Source organism: Lithobates pipiens, unplaced genomic scaffold (genome assembly GCF_037356315.1).
Source record: "Lithobates pipiens isolate NorthernLeopardFrog02 unplaced genomic scaffold, aLitPip1_a1.2 Scaffold_8, whole genome shotgun sequence".
In the NCBI taxonomy this organism is placed as follows: domain Eukaryota; kingdom Metazoa; phylum Chordata; class Amphibia; order Anura; family Ranidae; genus Lithobates; species Lithobates pipiens.
In genome coordinates this window covers 636,721,668-636,741,089 of record NW_027507903.1, presented here as the reverse complement: position 1 = coordinate 636,741,089, position 19,422 = coordinate 636,721,668, and the positions used below count along the sequence as shown (strand labels likewise).

The 19,422-nt window shown below is 45.3% G+C and overlaps 1 protein-coding gene across 3 annotated transcripts in view; it reads right to left on the bottom strand.

The window, feature by feature from the left end:
* The window catches only part of LOC143961569 (alpha-2,8-sialyltransferase 8E-like), a 218,066-nt gene that overhangs the window by 52,996 nt on the left and 145,648 nt on the right, over window positions 1–19,422 (bottom strand). For all 3 annotated transcript variants that reach the window (XM_077470879.1, XM_077470878.1, XM_077470877.1), the window contains exons 2-3: window positions 2,372–2,660; window positions 892–972 (exon numbers count right to left, since the gene is read on the bottom strand). In XM_077470879.1, the coding sequence (XP_077327005.1) occupies window positions 892–972; window positions 2,372–2,472 (182 nt within the window). In that variant the 5' untranslated portion in view covers window positions 2,473–2,660. The remainder of the gene's footprint in view (window positions 1–891; window positions 973–2,371; window positions 2,661–19,422) is intronic.

Below are 19,422 nucleotides of genomic sequence, written 5' to 3'. Positions count from 1 at the left end.
ACACACAGTCAGATTATCCGACAACACGGTCCGATAGGACACATTCCGACGGATTCTCCGACCGTGTGTACAAGGGCTTAGGCCGCGTACACACGGGCGGACTGTTCGCCCAACTTAGTTCGTCAGACAATCCGACAGACAGTCCGTTCAAAATTAGCATGAACGGACTTGACCACACACGATGAACGAACAGTCCGCTGAAAGCGTGCGCGATGACGTGAACGGCACGTACGACGGGACTAGAAAAACGACGTCCTATACACTGCAATGCAACCTTCGGCCGTGTAAACCCTTTCTGAGCATGCGCCATACTTAGTCCGTCCAACTTGCCTACACACGAGCGGACTGTCCGCTGAAACCAAGTTTGGACGGACAAAACCAAGTTTGAATGGACTGTCTTACGGAAATTCCGTAAGACTTTGTTCGTCAGACTGTCCACTGAAACAGTCCGCTGAAGCCCACACACGAGCGGACTGTCCGCTGAAACACTGTTCAGCGGACAAAGTTGAGCGAACAGTCCCCGCGTGTGTACGCGGCCTTAGACTTTCACATTAACGTTATAAAGATTATATGACATGTATGTGCGTGCTTACATCTACATTCTTTCATTTCTCATTTGTTTATTACAATGAAGTGCTTTACAGGATAAATGGGGAAGCGGGTTGTGTAGTGTAGTTTAGTAGAGTTTGTGTCTATAAAGATCATTTATCTGTTTTATCCAAGGTTAGAGTATGACCCCCGACCCTCTAAGCCCAATATTTGTGTATTGGGATTGGGCCAGATACAACTCTGCAATTGGGAAACGTGTTCAGAGCTAATATTCCAAAGTTCATAATATTCTCCGTCTGTTCACACTCCGATATACAGCAAGAATGAAAATGATTTACTTACATTCTCAGCACAGAATTCAATATCAGGGATCTCAGATGGGAACATTCCGATGTGGAGACGTTCGCCCCGAATTTCCTCACCCTTTATAATAATAGAGGAAGAGTTCTTATTACAATAAAATATAACATCGAGGCAATTACAGTATCTTCTCTCTCTCCATCTCTCTCCCCCCTTCTCTCTCTCTCTTTCTCCCTGCCTTTCTCTCTCTCACACTCGCTCTATCTAAGTCTCTATCTCTCCCTCTCTTTCTCATTCTCTCTCTCCCACTCTCTCGCTCACCCCTCTCTCTCCCCCCTCTATCTTCCTCTCTTACTCCCCTCTCTCTCTCACCCCCCTTTATCTCACTCTCTCTCCCCCTCTCTCTCTCACATTCACTCTCTCCAATTCTCTATCTCTCCTCTCTCTCTCTCATTCTCTCTCCCGTCTCGCTCACCCCTCTCTGTCTCTCTTCCTCTCTCACCCCCTCTCTCTCTCTCACCCTTTCTCTGTACCCCCCTCTCTCCCCCCTCTCTCTCTCACCCCTCTTTCTCTCTCTCTTCCTCTCTCACCCCCTCTCTTCCTCTCTCACCCCCTCTCTCCCCCTCTCTTCCACCCCCTCTCTCTTCCTCTCTCACCCCCCTCTCTCTTACTCTCTCCCCTCTCTCTTCCTCTCTCACCCCCCTCTCTCTCACCCTCTCTCTCACACCCCCCTCTCTCCCCCTCTCTCTCTCTTTCCCTCTCTCTCTCACCCCCCCCTCTCTCACCCCCCTCTCTCTCTCACCCTCTTACTCACATCCCTCTCCCCCCCTCTCTCTCTCTCACTCGCTCTCTCTATCCCCCTCCCCATCTCTCTCCCCCCTCTCTCTCTTTCTCTATTTCTCTTTCTTCCTCTCTCCTCTCTATCTCTCCTCTCTTACCCTCTCTCTCTCTCATCCCTTCTCTCTCCCCCTCTCTCTCTTCCTCTCTCATCCCTCTCTCTCTCTTCCTCTCTCCCCCCTCTCTCTTGCTCTCTCTCCCACCCCTCTCCCTCTCTCACCCCCTCTCTCTCACCCTCTCTCTCACACCCCCCCCCCCTCTCTCTCTCTCCCTCTCTCTCTAACACTTGCTATCTCTCTATCCCCCTCCCCATCTCTCACATTCTCTCTCTCACACATTCTCTCTCTCTCTCTCTCTCACACATGCTCTCTCCTCTCTCTCTCTTTTTTTTCTCCATTTCTCTCTCTCCCTCTCTATCTCTCCTCTCTTTCTCTCTCATTCTCTCTCTCTTCCCCCCTCTCTCTCCCCCCTCTCACATTCTCTCTCCTTCTTTCTCTCTCTCTTTCTCTTCCTCTCTCTCTCCCCCTCTCACATTCTCTCTCCTTCTCTCTCTCTCTTTCTTTTTCTATTTCTCTCTCTCCCTCTCTATCTCTCCCCTCTTTCTCTCTCTCTCTCTCTCTCCTTCCTTCCCCTGTTCCTGTGTAGAGTACTCCCCCCCCCCCCTCCATTTAATGCAGACATTTACCGGAGGTGCTGAGTCTGGTGCGGGATGTGTAGGCTCAGGTAGAAGAGGTAACATGTCAAGGCAGTAGACAAGCTCAGCAGGTACTTCCATCCTCTCACCATTATTAGATGTAGAATGCTCAGTGACTGTGTTCACTTAACCGGAGATAGGAACATTGTACCGGGAAGGTGTGTCTGTATTCATGCAGAAGCAATGAATCACATTAAACTCTGTGTACACTTCTGTCATCTCATTCAGATCTCAGATGGGAACATTCCGATGTGGAGACGTTCACCCCGTGTTTCCTCACCTTTAATAATGATAGAGGAATTAAAATAAAATATAATGTAAAGACAATTATCTTCTCACTCTCCCCATCTCTCCCCCCTCTCTCTCTCTCTCTCTCTCTCTCTCTCTCTCTCTCTCCTCTCTCTCTCTAAAATTCAGATTTAAATAAGCTTTATTGGCAGGACCAAATACATGTTAGCATTGCCAAAGCAGTTGAGTTTCTATAAGAAAAATGGGGGGGGGGGGGGGGTAATGGGTAATATAAAGGGGGTTGAGGGGGTAATGGGTATTATAGAGGGGAATGGGCATAAGTCAGTGTAAAGGATTTTTAAGTCCTCACTTTTTCATGTCCCTCTCAGTCTGTCACATATTGGGCAGCTATTTTTACTTTTGGCTTCTCTTCTCCCAGTAGAAATTGGAATTTCCTCTTCTCTTCTGTAAAACTGAGAGTTGAAAGTCTCTTGAAGTGAGTTTCCCTCACTGATGAGTACTTTGGGCAATGTAGCAGGAAGTGGTCCTCATCCTCCAGGACCCCCTGGTCACATTGCTGGCACAGTCTACTTTCCCTGGGCTTGTAGGTCTGTCTGTGCCCTGCTAACTGGATTTCCAGGCTGTGGGTGGTCAGTCTGTACAGGCTCAGGGCCTGTCTGTCTTTGGGGTCTTGTAGCACCCCCAGATACGGGGCCGGTTTGTAGTCTTTCTGCAGTAACTGGTAAACAGTTCATTTTTTGGCGTTTGTTAGCTCATTTCTCCAACATGTTTTTCTTTGGAGTCATTCATTATGTTTTTTATTTGTTGAGAGTTTGGGATAGACAAGTAGTGTTGGACAAACTTCCGACGGGACGTTTCGCGAACCGCCGAAAGTTTGCGATCCACAAAGTTTGCGGCGGGCCCCATTGACTTTAATGGCAGGTGAACCTTAAAAACCTACAGGTCATATTTTCAGCCAAAAAATACTTACTAGATGTGCACATATAGTCCCACCACATGGACACTGACATAACAAAAGTATTAAGTGAATCTGGGATCGACAACAACAAGCATTCTTTTTTTATCTGTGAAATTTTGAAAATTCAGGAGCGCATGAAGGCCATGGAGGAGAGGAAAGGTCAGGGCAGGCTATGAAGATGGTGCAGGAGATGATCACCCAAACCGTGATAGAGGGCACTGACACCAGCACCGTGATAGAGAGCACTGACACCAGCACCGTGATAGAGAGCACTGAGACCACACCAGCACCGTGATAGAGAGCACTGACACCAGCACCATGATAGAGAGCACTGACACCAGCACCATGATAGAGAGCACTGACACCAGCACTGTGATAGAGAGCACTGACACCAGCACCGTCATAGAGAGCACTGACACCAGCACCATGATAGAGAGCACCAGCACCATGATAGAGACTGTCCCTCAGTCCCTACACTGATAAAAGACAGCTGCAGAATCAGGCAGCAGTCAAGTATAATATTCTTTCTATATTTGAAAGAAAGTAGATTATATGTGTACAACCCTATATACTGTACACCTATACCAGTCCTTAAAAGGACCTTTGTGGACCTAGTAGCTAGTGATTTGCAGACTGTTCCTCAGTCCCTACACTGACAAAAGACAGCTGCAGAATCAGTCAGCAGTGCACTCAGCAATCACCAGCACAGCAGTGCACCAGAACCCTATATACTGTACACCTATACCAGTCCTTAAGAGGACCTTTGTGGACCTAGTAGCTAGGGATTTGCAGACTGTCCCTCAGTCCATACACTAAATAAACGACAAAAGATAAAAGACAGCAGCAGAATCAGTCAGCAGTCAAGTATAATATTCTTTCTATATTTGAAAGAAAGTAGATTATACGTGTACAACCCTATATAATGTACACCTATACCAGTCCTTAAAAGGATATTTGTGGACCTAATACTAATAGCTAGGGATTAAACTGACTGTCCCTGCTCCACACAGCGTCCTGTCCCTACACTGACAAAAGACAGCTGCAGAATCGGTCAGCAGTGCACTCAGCAATCACCAGCACAGCAGTGCACCAGAACCCTATATACTGTACACCTATATCAGTCCTTAAAAGGACTTTTGTGGACCTAATAGCTAGCGATTTGTGTCACTACAGTCTGTCCCTGCTCCACACAGCAACCTTTCCCTACACTGACAAAAGACAGAATGTAAAATGGCCGCCAGATCAGGTCTATTTATAAGGTAGGGGGAATGTCCAATTGTCCATGTGCTGAAATGTCTCAATTGGCTGTCCTGTACCCCATGATGGATGTGTCATCATGGGTCAAAGTTCTTTCACAATGTAAACGCATATGCACCAGAAGTCCGCCGGTTTGGCGAATCACGAAAACGCAAAATTTGCCGCGAGCCAACCGCCGGGCAAACCACAAGGCCGTCTCTATAGACAAGGTGTTGATAAGTTGTTGCAGACCACATGCATGTTCCTGCTGTGGCTTGTATTTTTGTTCACAATAATTTTTGAATAAAAGGCAAACAAATGTTTTTTGAGTGAGGCTGTCCAGATCTTCTTCCTGTTTTTGATTGCTATATGCATTGCCGGAACCTGGGCTTCCAAGCTGGATGGAAAGGTTTTCTACTGTCGCTTGACCTACCTGGAGTGGTGATATCTCTCTCTCGGACTTGGAGGAGGTGCTTGCAGAATTCCAGATATTATTTCTGTTTGGCCCAGGTCCCATTTGGATTGGTCTGGGTAGGTTACAGGACCCCAAACTTCACTGCCATGAAGAAGAATTGGAGTAATGACGCTATCAAATATTCTGAGCCAGACTCTCACTGGTGGTTTTAGGTGGTACAGCTGTCTCCTGATGGTACAGTAGGCTCTGCGTGCCTTGTCTTTTAGTGCCTCTATGGCTGGCTTGAAACATCCTGATTTGTTCATTTCTAGGCCGAAGTATGTGTAGCTGTTAGTTTCATCAACAGTGCAGTTGTTTAATGTAAAGGGAGGGCTCTTTGTTTGTTTTGAATTTTTCTTTTGGAACACCATGATTTTTGTTTTGCTTGAGTCCTGGTGCTGGGGAGTATTCTAGAGCTGCAGACAGTTCATTGATGTAGACGTTGAAGAGGGTTGGACTTTGGCTGCAGCCCTGTCTGAATCCTCGGGCCTGCCGGAAATATTTGGTTCTTTTCCCATTCACCTTTACGCTGCAGCTGTTCTCAGTGTATGAACTCTTAATAACATCATATGTTTTCCCTCCTATTCCACTCCCCAATAGTCTGTAGGGTGCCATGGGCTGTCCTTAGGTCAGTGTTGTCAGGGTCTCTGTGTTGGTTATTGGAGACTGTCCGTAGGGTGTTCCTTAATGCTTTGCATTCTTTGTCGAACCATTTATTGGATTGTTTGGTGGTTTCTTGTAGTTGGCTTTTCTCGGCTGGGCTGTTGCTGCGATGGTGTGTAGTACTTTATGGAAGTCCTTTACTGCCTGATTCACACCTCGTGGGCCCATCTCATAGGTGTTGTTTTGGAAGTTTTCAAGCTGTCAGGTCTGTCAGTTACCTCTCTGTATTTTGTGGTAGACTGTTTGGACCATTTAAATGATGGTGGCAGGTTGCAGAGAGAGGTCTGGTGGAATTTTGGTGATGGTTTGTTAGAAGATTTAACCACTTGGCGACCGGGCCATAGCTGAAACATGGCTACAGCATGGTTGTGTTTTTCTGGGTAGGCGTCCATGGATGTCCTCCCAGAATCTTGCTCTCGCGTGCCCCCTGGGGCATGCTCCTGCAAACATCCGTGACCTCCAGAACCAGAAGACCCGGCGCATCATGGATCACAGTAAATGGCTGCTGGTAGCGCCCGTTTACCTTGTGATCGTTCCGTCAAATGATGGACAGATCACTTGTAAACAAACCGGTGTCATGTCATGATGCCGGTTCCTCTCTCCCCTCTCTATACTGATCGGTACACTGCGAAGGGAGAGGGGGAGAGATGGCAGCAGCACCGTGGGCTGGATGTGTAGTGCCCAGTGCCCACGGCGCTGTGCCAATACTCTGCCCATACTGTTCAATACTCTGCTAATACTTTTTTGTAAATTTGTGTTTATTAACAGTTTTCAACACATGTAATACAAAACATATGACCCACCCCCCCCCCCCCCTCCAGAAACCCTTGTGCAGCCCTCCAATCAATACCGGATCACATACCATGTTCACCACCTGTACCCCACAAAAAGCATACTTTCCATCAGTAATAGTATTTCCTAACCCCGGAGGTAAAGAAAGGAGCCAACAGAGCTTATATCAGTACCCTGCCCTGTACACCAGATGGCCATCAGGGAGTCCTCCCCGCACCTAGCATTTAGTTCAAGGTATCCTTGGCATCCAACCAGCACTGCCACACTTTCTCAAATTTCTTGGGACATCCCCTACTTAGGTATGTAGCCTTGTAGAACGGTAGTGCTTTATTGATCAAGCTTTTCCAATAGGACACCGTAGGCGGTTCAGGCTTTTTCCAACATAACAGAATAGCTTTACGTGCATAAAACAAAGTCAGGGAGATCATAGTCCTTTGTGCCTTTCGAGGAGCCAACTCCTCCACCAGCCCAAGCAAACATACCGCGACTGTGACCGGAATCGGCACCGAAAGTACTGTTTGTATGGTGTACGTCACTACCTTCCAGAAGTCCTCAATCTGCCGGCACTGCCAAAATATATGATCAAAGTCAGCGCGGCTAGCTGTACATCGCCAGCACCCCGCTGATCCCGTACCATACATCCCAGCTAGTCTTTCAGGGGTATAGTACACCCTGTGTAGGATTTTAAAAGTCTGTCTCTGACTGATACCAGGGTTTGAAACGGGTAATCCCACATGTCGTCCCAATCCTCCCCCCCCCAAAATCTGTTACTAAGGCACTCATAGTGACTCTGCATTTTTGAACCGTTTTTGGTCTGTCTACGAACAGCCAGGGCCAGATTAAGAACATCATGGGCCTGGTGCTGAGGATTTTGGTGGGGCCTTTTATGAACAGTAAATAAATAAAAATGCAAACAATTTTTTGTTATAACAAATTCAATTAAAGAGAGAGAGGGAGGATAAGAGAGAGAAAGAGAGAAAGAGAGAGAGAAAGGGTATAAAAGAGGTGTGAGGGGTAAGGGAGGGAGGATGAGAGAGAAAGGGGGGGAAGAGAGAAAGAGGATGCACGTGAGCATGTGTGGGAATGACATCAATGCAGCCTGGCCAAGGCAAGTGACCGAAGGCACAGAACCCAGAAGGAAGATCGGGTGAAGATGGAAGTGCCCGGGCCCCCAGCGGGTTGATCTCAGCACAGCACTGGAGGGCTCAGTCTGACAGGTATGTGTACCCTAATGTGCTAATATGCTGTGCACACTTGTACATTATGGTATAACCTACCCCAGGGCCTCTAAAAAGTAGTAATGTTAGAAAAGTTTACTACCGCTTTAATATCACAGGAGCCTCTCATGGGGCCCCCTACTGACCCTGTGGCCCTTGGGCAGTGACTAAGTACATAGTTATCAACATTTCAAAAATATTTTCAGGGATGCTTTTTTTTACGTTTTTTAAGTTTTAAGTGCCATATTTAGTATGTTCCTCTATACATCACAATAGTAATTACAAAATTGAATAAGTACTAATAATGGGGCAGAACAAATATGAAGACTGTGAGATTTCCTTTAGTTGAACTGACAAAAGTGGCCATTCTAGAGCTGGTAAAATTGAGGATATTCAGTATAATTTTAAAGAACAGTTTTTGTGGGTAAGAGGCATAAGGGAGGAGTATGGATTGTATAAAAGTGGGAAGTATGTGCAGGTGAGGGAGAGGAATGTGGAGGGTCTAACAGTGGGTACTATGTACATGAGAGGAGTGCAGAGGGTATGCCAGAAGGCACTATGTACAGGAGAGGAGTGTGAAGGGTATGACAATGGGCAGTATGAACAGCAGAGGAGTGTAGAGGGTATGACATTGGGCACTATATAGTTACATAGTTAGTCAGGTTGAAAAAAGACACAAGTCCATCCAGTTCAACCTTAAAAACAAATAAATAAAATAAAAAATAATCGTACAATCCAAATACCCAATTTTATGCCCACAATTGATCCAGAGGAAGGCGAAAAAAAACCCCAGCAGAGCATGCTCCAATTTGCTACAGCAGGGGAAAAAAATTCCTTCCTGATCCCCCAAGAGGCGATCGGATTTTCCCCGGATCAACTTTACCTATGTTAGTACCCAGTTATATTATGTACATTCAGGAAAGTATCCAGGCCTTTCTTAAAGCAATCTACTGAGCTGGCCAGAACCACCTCTGGCGGGAGTCTATTCCACATTTTCACAGCTCTAACTGTGAAGAAACCTTTCCATACTTGAAGATGAAATCTCTTTTCCTCTAGACGTAAAGAGTGCCCCCTTGTCCTCTGGGTTGACCGTACAGAGAACAACTCAACACCAAGTTCACTATATGGACCCCTAATATAGTTGAACATGTTGATCATATCCCCCCTTATTCTCCTCTTCTCAAGAGTGAATAAATTCAGTTCCTCTAATCTTTCCTCATAGCTGAGTTCCTTCATGCCTCTTATCAGTTTGGTTGCCCTTCTCTGCACTTTCTCCAGTTCCCCGATATCCTTTTTGAGAAATGGTGCCCAAAACTGAACTGCATATTCCAGGTGAGGTCTTACTAATGATTTGAACAGGGGCAAAATGATATCTCTCTCTCTGGAGTCCATATGTATGTATGTATAAGAGGATGTACAGGATCTAATATGTACAGGAGTGTGGAGTGTATGACAGTGAGCAATATATACAGGAGTGCGGAGGGTATGACAGTGGGCACTATGTACAGGAGAGAAGTGTGGAGAGTAGGACAGTAAGCAGTAATTACAGGAGAGGAGTGTGGAGGGAGGGTATGACGGTGGGCACTATGTATAGGAGAGGAGTATGGAGGGTATGACAGTGAGTAGTATGTACAGGAGAGGAGTGTGGAGGGTATGACAGTGGGCACTATGTATAGGAGAGACGTGTGGAGGGTATGACAATGGGCACTATGTATAGGAGAGAAGTGTGGAGGGTATGACAGTGGGCACTATGTATAGGAGAGGAGTATGGAGGGTATGACAGTGAGTAGTATGTACAAGAGAGGAGTGTGTAGGATATGACAGCGGGCGTTATGTATAGGAGAGAAGTGTGGAGAGTATGACAGTGGGCACTATGTACAGGAGAGAAGTGTGGAGAGTATGACAGTGGGAACTATGTATAGGAGAGGAGGATGAAGTAATCTGAGAAGGAAAAATTTAAAGGTTTGTGGAAGGATATTTAGGGACTGCGTAGTGGTTATGTGGGCTATACATGGATTGAAATTATAGCAATTAAGCAGAGACCAGCCATAGTCAATCTATGTATGGGCTATCTGGTTTTACACAAGTCAACCTATTAACCGACTTGAGTGCAACCAGCCTGTCAGGTTTTCCCCAAAACAATCAGTGCTGCCAGCTATAGTTAGCAACACTAATCATTGTATTCACTGGCAGAACACAATAACACTGCGGGAGTGATTGCCCCATTCACAGGCCAGCAGGTGAGAGGGTGTGGGGGGACAGGCTGGGGAGAGATACTAGTCAGTCCCTGGGTAGGTACTGGTTAGTATCAGAGCCAGATACACACAGGCTACATACGCCACAATCGTTAGAGCGAGAGCAATAATTCTAGCACTAGACCTCCTCTGTAACTATAAACATGTAACCTGTAAAAAAATGTAAAGCATCACTAAGTACACAACAAAAAATCGTCCTAACTTTAGTGTTTTTTTTATGAATGAAACAGTTTCTTTCCCAAAAAAACGTTTGAAAAATTGCTGCGCAAATATCGTGTAACATAAAAAGTTGCAAAGACCACCATTTTATTCCATAGGGTGTCGGCTAAAACAATATATAATGCTTGAGGGTTCTGAGTAATTTTCTGATGATTTTTACATGTAGGAGAGAAGTCTCAGAATGGGCCTGGGTGGCAAGGGGTTAATTATCACAAGTAATATACAAATAATTATTATAAGCTCTGTGAGGTCATCCTCTCAGTCTGCTGCAGAGTGTTCCAGCTTGTATTTAAACTGCCGCTCTGTATGCAGCTTCTGACAGGCTGTGCGCCCTGTATCTCTGGAACCATAGATGATAGCAGCCCCATATTTTAACCAGTGCTGGAGTGGGTCTTTAGCTACCTACTCCCAAATGTCGGGTCTCTGTGACTCCTGATTGCCGAGCTACAATCCTCAAAGTCGATCTTTTTTTTTTTTTTGATTTTTTTTTTTTTTGATTTTTTTTTTGGGCAAATGGGCCTATCTTGAGAAAGGGGCCTGGAGCTGCAGCTCCAATAGCCCCTATGGTAATCCGGCCCTGCGAACAGCTCTTTGTAGACTGCGGAAAGGCGCTTCAGCAAGTCCTCCGTCCGCAGCACACTCTCCAGGGGAGACACTCCCAGTTCCAAAGCACCAGAACCGAACTGAGAGAGAAAGGCATGTCGCAACTGGAGATAGCGAAATAAGTACCAATTTGGAAGGTTGTATTTACCTTTGAGTTGGTCAAACGTTAAAAGCTTCTTCTCCCCCACCACATGCTTCAGTTGTTTAATGCCAACTCTGGCCCATATAACCGGGTCAGGAATCTCATCAAAATGCGGCAAGACCTGTGCCCTGTCCCAAGCTCTTACCGTTGCTCGCATTGAGGCCGTCAGAGACGGTGAAGCCCATGGGTCCCTGTATACCAAGTAGGATAGGCTCTCGTACGATCCCAGAAGGGCTGCCTCTAGTACCATTGCCCGAATCCCCGTCTTCCCTTGTTAACCAGTGTCTGGCGACTACCATTTGCCCAGCTATGAAATATTTAAAAAGATCCGGTAATGCCAAGCCACCTTTACCCCAGGGCTCCTGCAAAACGCTGAGACTTATTCTGGGATGTGTGCGGCGGGCCATAAGAAGGAATTAAACAGACTATTTACTCTCCGAAAAAAAAAGAGCAGGGAATCCAAATTGGTGAGTTGCGTAAAAGATATAGGAAAACCGGCAAGACTTTCATTTTAAGTAAGTTAACCCTACCAATTAGGGATAGTGGCAAATGTTTCCTTGCATCCAGTTGTACCTTAACCCTGGCCAGCAATGGAAGGAGATTTAGAGACAGATAATCGCCCACTCTTGGCGATACTCGCACACCCAGATACTTAAATTCCTGCACCCATGCAATGGGAACTCTGGTGGTCACTCTGCTAATATTTAGCAATACTCTGCCAATACTGTGCAATACTCTGCCAATACTCTGCAACACTTGAAATACTCTGCCAATACTCTGCAACACTGTGCAATACTATGCAATACTATGCAATACTCTGCAATACTCTGCAATACTCTGCAATACTCTGACAATACTCTGCCAATACTCTGCCAATACTCGCCAATACCCTGCAATACATTTTAACAGAAACAAAGATTTTTTTTTTTTACCAGATTTTCAGTCTTTTTTGATTTGTAGCGCAAAAAATAAAAAACTCAGCGGTGATTAAATATCACCAAGAGAAAGCTCTATTTGTGTGAAAAAAAGTGTGAGAGCACCGAAAGCTGAAAATTAGTCTGGTTAGGAAGGGGGTTTAAAGTGGTTGTAAACCCACCCCCACAACTTTGTCCCATGTAAATCAGCATAAAAAATCCTAATGAACACTGCTTGTAGATATCTCCTTACTTGCTTCAAATTGTTGTTATCCTTGTTGTTCTGTAGAATGAAGTCACTGAGCATGCCCAGATCTCCCCTGATTTAAGGCACACTCTCTATGTCTTATCTATCTGTTATCAGGACTTCCTATGGCACAACACTGAACTCTGCTAATCACTCAGAGCTTCCTCCTACACACCATGTGACCTCACATACAGTCTAAATATTGGCCATTACAGCAGACTTATCAGCTGAAGCTGATAAGTCTGACAAAGGGAAATATTAGACATCGGCACAAGTAAATACTATGAAATACACAAGTAAGCTATGAACAGGGAAGCAGGGTTGCCATAGAAACGTTGGATTGAGAAGGAGGCTTGGTTAACAGTACAGGAAGTGCTCAATGTAAGGGCGGAAATACACTGCACTGTGGACTTAAGATGATGCTGCCTAACCCCTGGAAACAAGTTTTTTTTTAAAGTTTCTTTAAACAGTAAGTAATATGCGATTTGGGCTGGATTACAGTGGCTATAGTCTGATAATGACTTATTATAATGGACTAAATGAAAAGAAGCATCAGAGTGGGAGAGTTTATTTCCTCTTTAAGTGCCCAGCGGTTAAGTGGTTAATGTATAGCAGTAGTTGGTTGTGGTCGGACAGGTGTGTTTGTGGGGAGACTGTAAAACCATTGATGAGTGTGGGGTTCATATCTGTGATGGCATAGTCTACCACACTGAAAATATCTTGCTAAAGTGCATATGCAAAAAAGTGCAAAAAATCATGGAGATTTTGCAATGCTCACAATATATACCTAAATTGAATACATGCATTTAAATAAATAAAATCATGTGCTAAAGTGCATATGTGCAAACATCATAAAAATTCTGCAATGCCCACAATTTCAAACAATATTGAATATATAAATAAGATTACGTGCAAACTATAACGAGAAAACCAAGTGGATAGTCCAAGTGTATGCAAGTGTATCCCGATAAGGATGACAAAAAGATATCGACACTAAAAATGACTAATAGGTGTTGAAGTCCATCAAACAACAATCAAAAAAATAAATACTAAAAAAAGGAAGTCCATGTGAAAAGTGACAATTCCCACGTAGTAGTTAAGTGATAACACTATGCAGTGTCCAAGAAGAAAGGATATTTTCTGTCAACACTATCACCTATAAGAATGAGGCTTACCAGAATTCACAGACCTGGGAAGGCATATGCCTCGCAAGTTGTGATAAGCTTTACGATGAAACGTGGCAGGACTCTGCTCCATGAACAGTCTCCAATGCGTCACTCAATATGGCGTTTGCACAATCACAGAAGATGGACAGCAGGTTGATAAAGGAAAGAATGATGGTCATCAGAACTCCACATAGTCATGCGTGATAAACCATGATAGAAAAAACGTGCATGGTGCAAATACCGTTAAAGGATATTTTTTAATCAATAGAAATTAGATTAAAAACAAAAACACTCACATTTGTGAAATAAATAGCAGGCTTTTTCAAATATATCGCAAGAGAATGGTGTAATGTGGTTAATGGGTTCCTCCCGACGCATTTCGTCCTCTAAGACGTCATCTAGGGTATGGACCACCAGCAACCACATCACACTTAAATAGGAAAAGTGACCCCAAACTGAATTGCGTAACTGAACCTGAAATTGACGCCACTTCCGGTTTGGGTGGGAGTGCTTCCAGTCTTTAAAATTAAACCATTCAATGGTATGTAAATTTAAAACAAAAAATATATTGAGAAGTATGTAAAAAATGAACCCTGCTTATACGTGTGTTATAAGGCATCTGCGATAACTTACATAGTGGTGGAACGCAAGCCGAACGTTGCGTCATGGCATCACTTCCGCCCATTCGTCGCGTCGGCATGGTAAACACCAAGCCTCGCTATAGAATGAAGGCGGCAACGAGGCATGCAGCGCACGTAGTAATGCCAGAACGATGTCTATGTTGCGTCATGATGTCACTGGAGCCCGTTCATTACATCAGCGTGGAGAATACCAAGCCTCGCTGTAGAACAGGGGCGGTATTGAGGCATATCGCGCACATAGCAGTGCCAGAACAGTGCCTACGTCACATCCATCTGAAATACGTAATTGCAAATGAGATTTATACACTGCTGACACACAGCACAGAGACCCGGAAGCCATCATTGTATTGATGTATCTGGGGGGACATACCTAATGTATTTTTAATACCAAAAAATGCCAGATATACATTAATCAGGATGGGGCTACTTAGAATCATAATTGTGGGCGTGGCTTGGAGCCTGAAGAAGATGGATGCTTGACTCTGATCTCCTGCTCCAAGAGGTCCAGCAATCTGCCGATAAGACACCCTCCTTGGCTATCATCATGGGGAGTACACAACAAAACACCCCCCGGCGAGCTCCCGATCACCTAGGAGCCAAGAAGCCCCGCTCAGCCAACATATACCGAGATATTCCAGGCTAGATTCAGAGGCGCCGCGCAAGAAACTCAGGCCATGGCACATGAGGCTCCCTCAGCAAGCAGACTCGTGCACAGCCCACAGGCCCAATTCTCGGATCCTCCGGCACCACCCGCTCTGAGCATAGCGGACTTATGGGCAGTAGCGGCGGACATTAAAAGGGCACTCTCTGCGGCCATATCCGAACTCCGCGCCTACTTCTAATCCATGGCCATACGCGTGGAAGAGGTAGAGGAAACGCAGGCCCACCATGACGCCTCGCTCTGCCAAGTGCAACAAATATCGGAGACCCACGCGATCCACCTCAGGGAGATAAATCGACACCTGAAAGACCTTGACAACTGTGGGAGACGCCGTAACCTATGGGTGAGAGGCCTCCCTGAATCTATTGACCCACCGCAGTTAACCCAGACAGTGTCCCTAATCTTTAATGATCTGTTAGAGAGACCCCCGGACACAGTGATCACCTTTGAACGCATCCACAGGGCTCTACGCCCCAGGGAGAGAGAAGCAGACCCGCCGAGAGACGTAATAGTTGCCTCACGGATTTTATTGTGAAGGAAGAGATCATGAGGAAAGCGAGTGGAAGAGGCAGAATACTACACCATGGGGCAGAAATAAAAATTTGCCAAGACCTGTCATCTATCACCCTTCAAGGAGAAGAGAGCTGAGACCATTGCTGGATGTCCTACGAGCGAGAGCAGTAGCTTACCGATGGAAATACCTGTTTTGCTTATCAGCCACAGCTAATGACCACACAGTGAACCTCAGAGTCCCCGAGGACTTAGAACATTTCTGTACCGTCCTCAACATACCATTAGTCGATGTACCAGACTGGTACAGAGACTTTCGCTTACCCACAATGCATAGAGCGGAATCTATGGAAGGTATAGCCGAAGCAGGAAACTTCAGCATCAGCCGCCGTCGCAGATCACATCCCCCGCCTGCATCTCCGAGCGAATCGGGCAACCAGAGGAACAACAGTCCCACAGCATCTCTGGACTACAGGAAACAAAGAAGATCCTAAGCTGACTCCAGATGTCTCCCCACACGACTTCGGTTAAAACTACGCACAAGTGAGCAGGACCCCTGTTACATCTCAGCGGCCTTGACGGCTCCAGCAACCCACCTCCTCCTCCCTGGATGCCTCCCCTACCATGCTGACACAGCAACCGATCACCGCAGACACAGCTAAGGAGTATTTCCCACCCTAAAATGGGACATTGAACTTTGCGATGGATTGTACAAGATACATCAGCATGATCGTTGAGTACACCCCCCTTTCTGCCACGAGAGACTCAACCCCTATAATGGAGAGACTTGACACAAATCCCGCTCTTCAACGGAAGAGGACTAGATGAACTGCTGACTTTACTTTCTAACACCCATAGACCCTGTACGCTGACCCCTGTGGGAGGTAAGGTCAGATGACACAAGACCAACAGGAGACTAACATGTCTATTGCCACCACGGCCGCAAACCAACATACTGCGGAACCATATACTCTATGCGGGTTTCAGTTTATGTATGATAGAAGTAATGGTTACTTATGCATTGCTCTCAGGGCGACCAATCTCTCACCGTGCGAAATACAGCTCTTTTGATTGTTCAACTTTGAGCAATCCTGGCCATCCGGTCTTAAATTCCACTGAGTCAACCATATATCGGCACCCGGGAGTATGTTAACAACCTCCAAGTGCCTAAAATACAAACTCTCCCACCATGGGATGATGCCTATGTCGCCAAATCTCCGATTTCAATGAGTGATCAATCGCCCCCTGATTTATGATTTATGGTTTATGATTTATGAGGTGAGCTAGATGGGGAAAGAGGGTCGGAGGGAAAGGAGACAACCCATAGAATGGAGCACTGATAAGGTCCTATGCAATGCCGAAAGTGTGGAGACATTAGTTGACATAGCTGTCGTTTTCATTTAGTTACGGCTATGTTTGTTTGATTAATAGTAACTTAACACTGTTTAATCCCCATTGTTCAAAATGGTTATCCATGCATTTGTTAGAAGAGACAGATCACTGACTGAGAATGGAAAAAGTGGAAAGAATCCTTTTCCCCCATTACACCTTCTACCTATACTGTGCTGTCATATACATTGGCTCCCTGACCTCACGGGAACACACTCAAATCGACTTCGACACCAACCACCCTCACCCACAGGGATTTTTTCAAGATCTACCTGACCCCCACTGGACCAATTCCTGTTGGGCGTAACTAGTAAGTTAACCCCGACCCCAGTAGTCATAAATTCGACCCAGCTGTGTATACCCCCACCTACAGAGTTGGCCTTAACTCAGTTCTCGTAGAGCTACCTATCCGTTCCCTCCCTTATTTATTTCAGTTACTTATATAGTGCCATCAATTTACGCAGCACTTTACATATACATTGTACATTCACATCAGTTCCTACCCTCAAGGAGCTTACAATCTAAGGTCCCTAACTCACATTCATACATACTAGGGACAATTTAGACAGGATCCAATTAACCTACCACCATGTCTTTGAAGTGTGAGAGGAAACCGGAGTACCCGGAGGAAACCCACGCAGGCACAGGGAGAACATGCAAACTCCAGGCAGGTAGTGTCGTGGTTGGAATTTGAACCAGCGACCCTTCTTACTGCTAGGCAAAAGTGCTACCCACTACACCACTGTGCTCCCTTTCCCTCTTTCCTTGCTCCATCCCTCACCACTTCTCACCCCCTCCCCTTGTTGCACTGATCTTTCAGATACCCTCCGTTACTCTCCTTTTCAAACGATCTCTATACTGCAAAAAAACGTGATCACCCAAAATGACCTCACCTCATACTAAAATCGTCCGTCCCACACTTAAACTTGCTTCCCTGAATACAAAAGGTCTAAATATCCCAGAGAAACGAAAGCGTGTACTAACTAACATGAAAAGCATGAAAGCAGACGTAGTCTTCCTGCAAGAGACACACTCCAGCTCCCAAAATACACCAAAACTTTCCAATGATTACTACCCCTACAGCTACCATGCAACAACACCAAACTCCAAAACTAAGGGCGTATCGGTCCTACTATCCAAACATATCCCCATACAAATCACAGATACACTGACGAGCAAGGTAGGTACATTTTCCTCAAAGGTACATGGCTCAACAAACCTATAACACTTGCTAATATATACAGCCCCAACAAAGCACAAGTACCTTTCTTCTGGGAAGTCTCCACTCAACTACACACGTTCCAATCAGGCATACTACTGTTAGGTGGGGACTTCAACGCCCCATTAGACCCACTCGTAGACACCCCGGCAGGTGCTTCCCACCTCACATACAGAGCCCTCCGCCAAATAAAACTGACCCTCCAAAAACTCTCTCTCCATGACACCTGGCGTACCCTACACCCTAAAGAGAGAGACTTTACATTTTTTTCAGCCCCTCACAATAGATATTCACGACTTGACTACCTATTTCTGACCCAACCAGACCTCACATACTTGACAAAAGCAACAATAGAGCCAATGACCTTGTCGGACCATCACCCTATTACGATCTCACTGACACTACCCGAAACAACGACACATACCCAAATTTGGCGACTAGACCCCACTATCCTTACAGACGTAGAGAACACGACAGAAATAAGAAAATCAGGAAAAATCAGGAAGTCTGGTCATCAATACAGGAAGAGATGGGCAAAACTATCAGGAAAAACGTTCATTACAAAAGATCAGGTGGGGTATATATAATATCCGACAGACCAAGTTTTCCAACTTGTCCGTCAAATTTTCAGAAAAAATGCTCCGATCGGACATTCTCCGATCATGTGTAGCCTACTCCGACGGACAAAGTGCCAAGCAAGCTCAGATCAAATTCCTAGACCAAAGCTATTGGCTACTAGCCTGAACGTAGTCCGGTCGTAACAAAATAACGTCATCACGTTATGTACAATCGGATTTTCCGACAACTTTGTCCGACCGCGTGTATGCAACAGTTTCGGACAAAATCCGTCGGACAAAATCCAACGGATTTGGTTGTCAGAATGTCCGACCGTGTGTACAAGGGCTAACCCATGCCTGAACTCCCTCTTATCCTCTAACCCTCTATTGAAGGACTGTGTCTTGTGTTCTTTTGTGTTACCCCTAAATAAATCTTCAAAAAGGACCACGTTTCTGATATATCTTCATTTGGGGTACTTTCTACGGGACCCCCCTAAGATGAAGAGGCGAGCAGAAAAGGTAGCGGTAAGCCTGAATAAAACCAGCAGCTCCTTCGCGGGTTAGTGCTACATATATAAATCTGTAATTTCATTTCATTTTTATATTTGAATCCAAATCTTTCATGAGATACTTACCATTATAATCCTCGACTGATCCTAATATTTTGAGGGGTATGATGTATTTTATTTCATTTTAGGTGAGTTCTTTATATACTTGTAGTTTGTTTTTTAGAATTGCAATTATGATTCTAAGTAACCCCATGCTGATTAATGTATATCTGGCATTTTTTGGTATTAAAAATACATTCGGTATGTCCCCACATATACATCAATACAATGATGGCTTCTGGGTCTCTATGCTGTGTGTCAGCAGTGTATGAATCGCATTTGCAATTACGTATTTCAGGTGGATGTGATGTAGGTGCTGTTCTGGCACTGCTATGTGCGTGA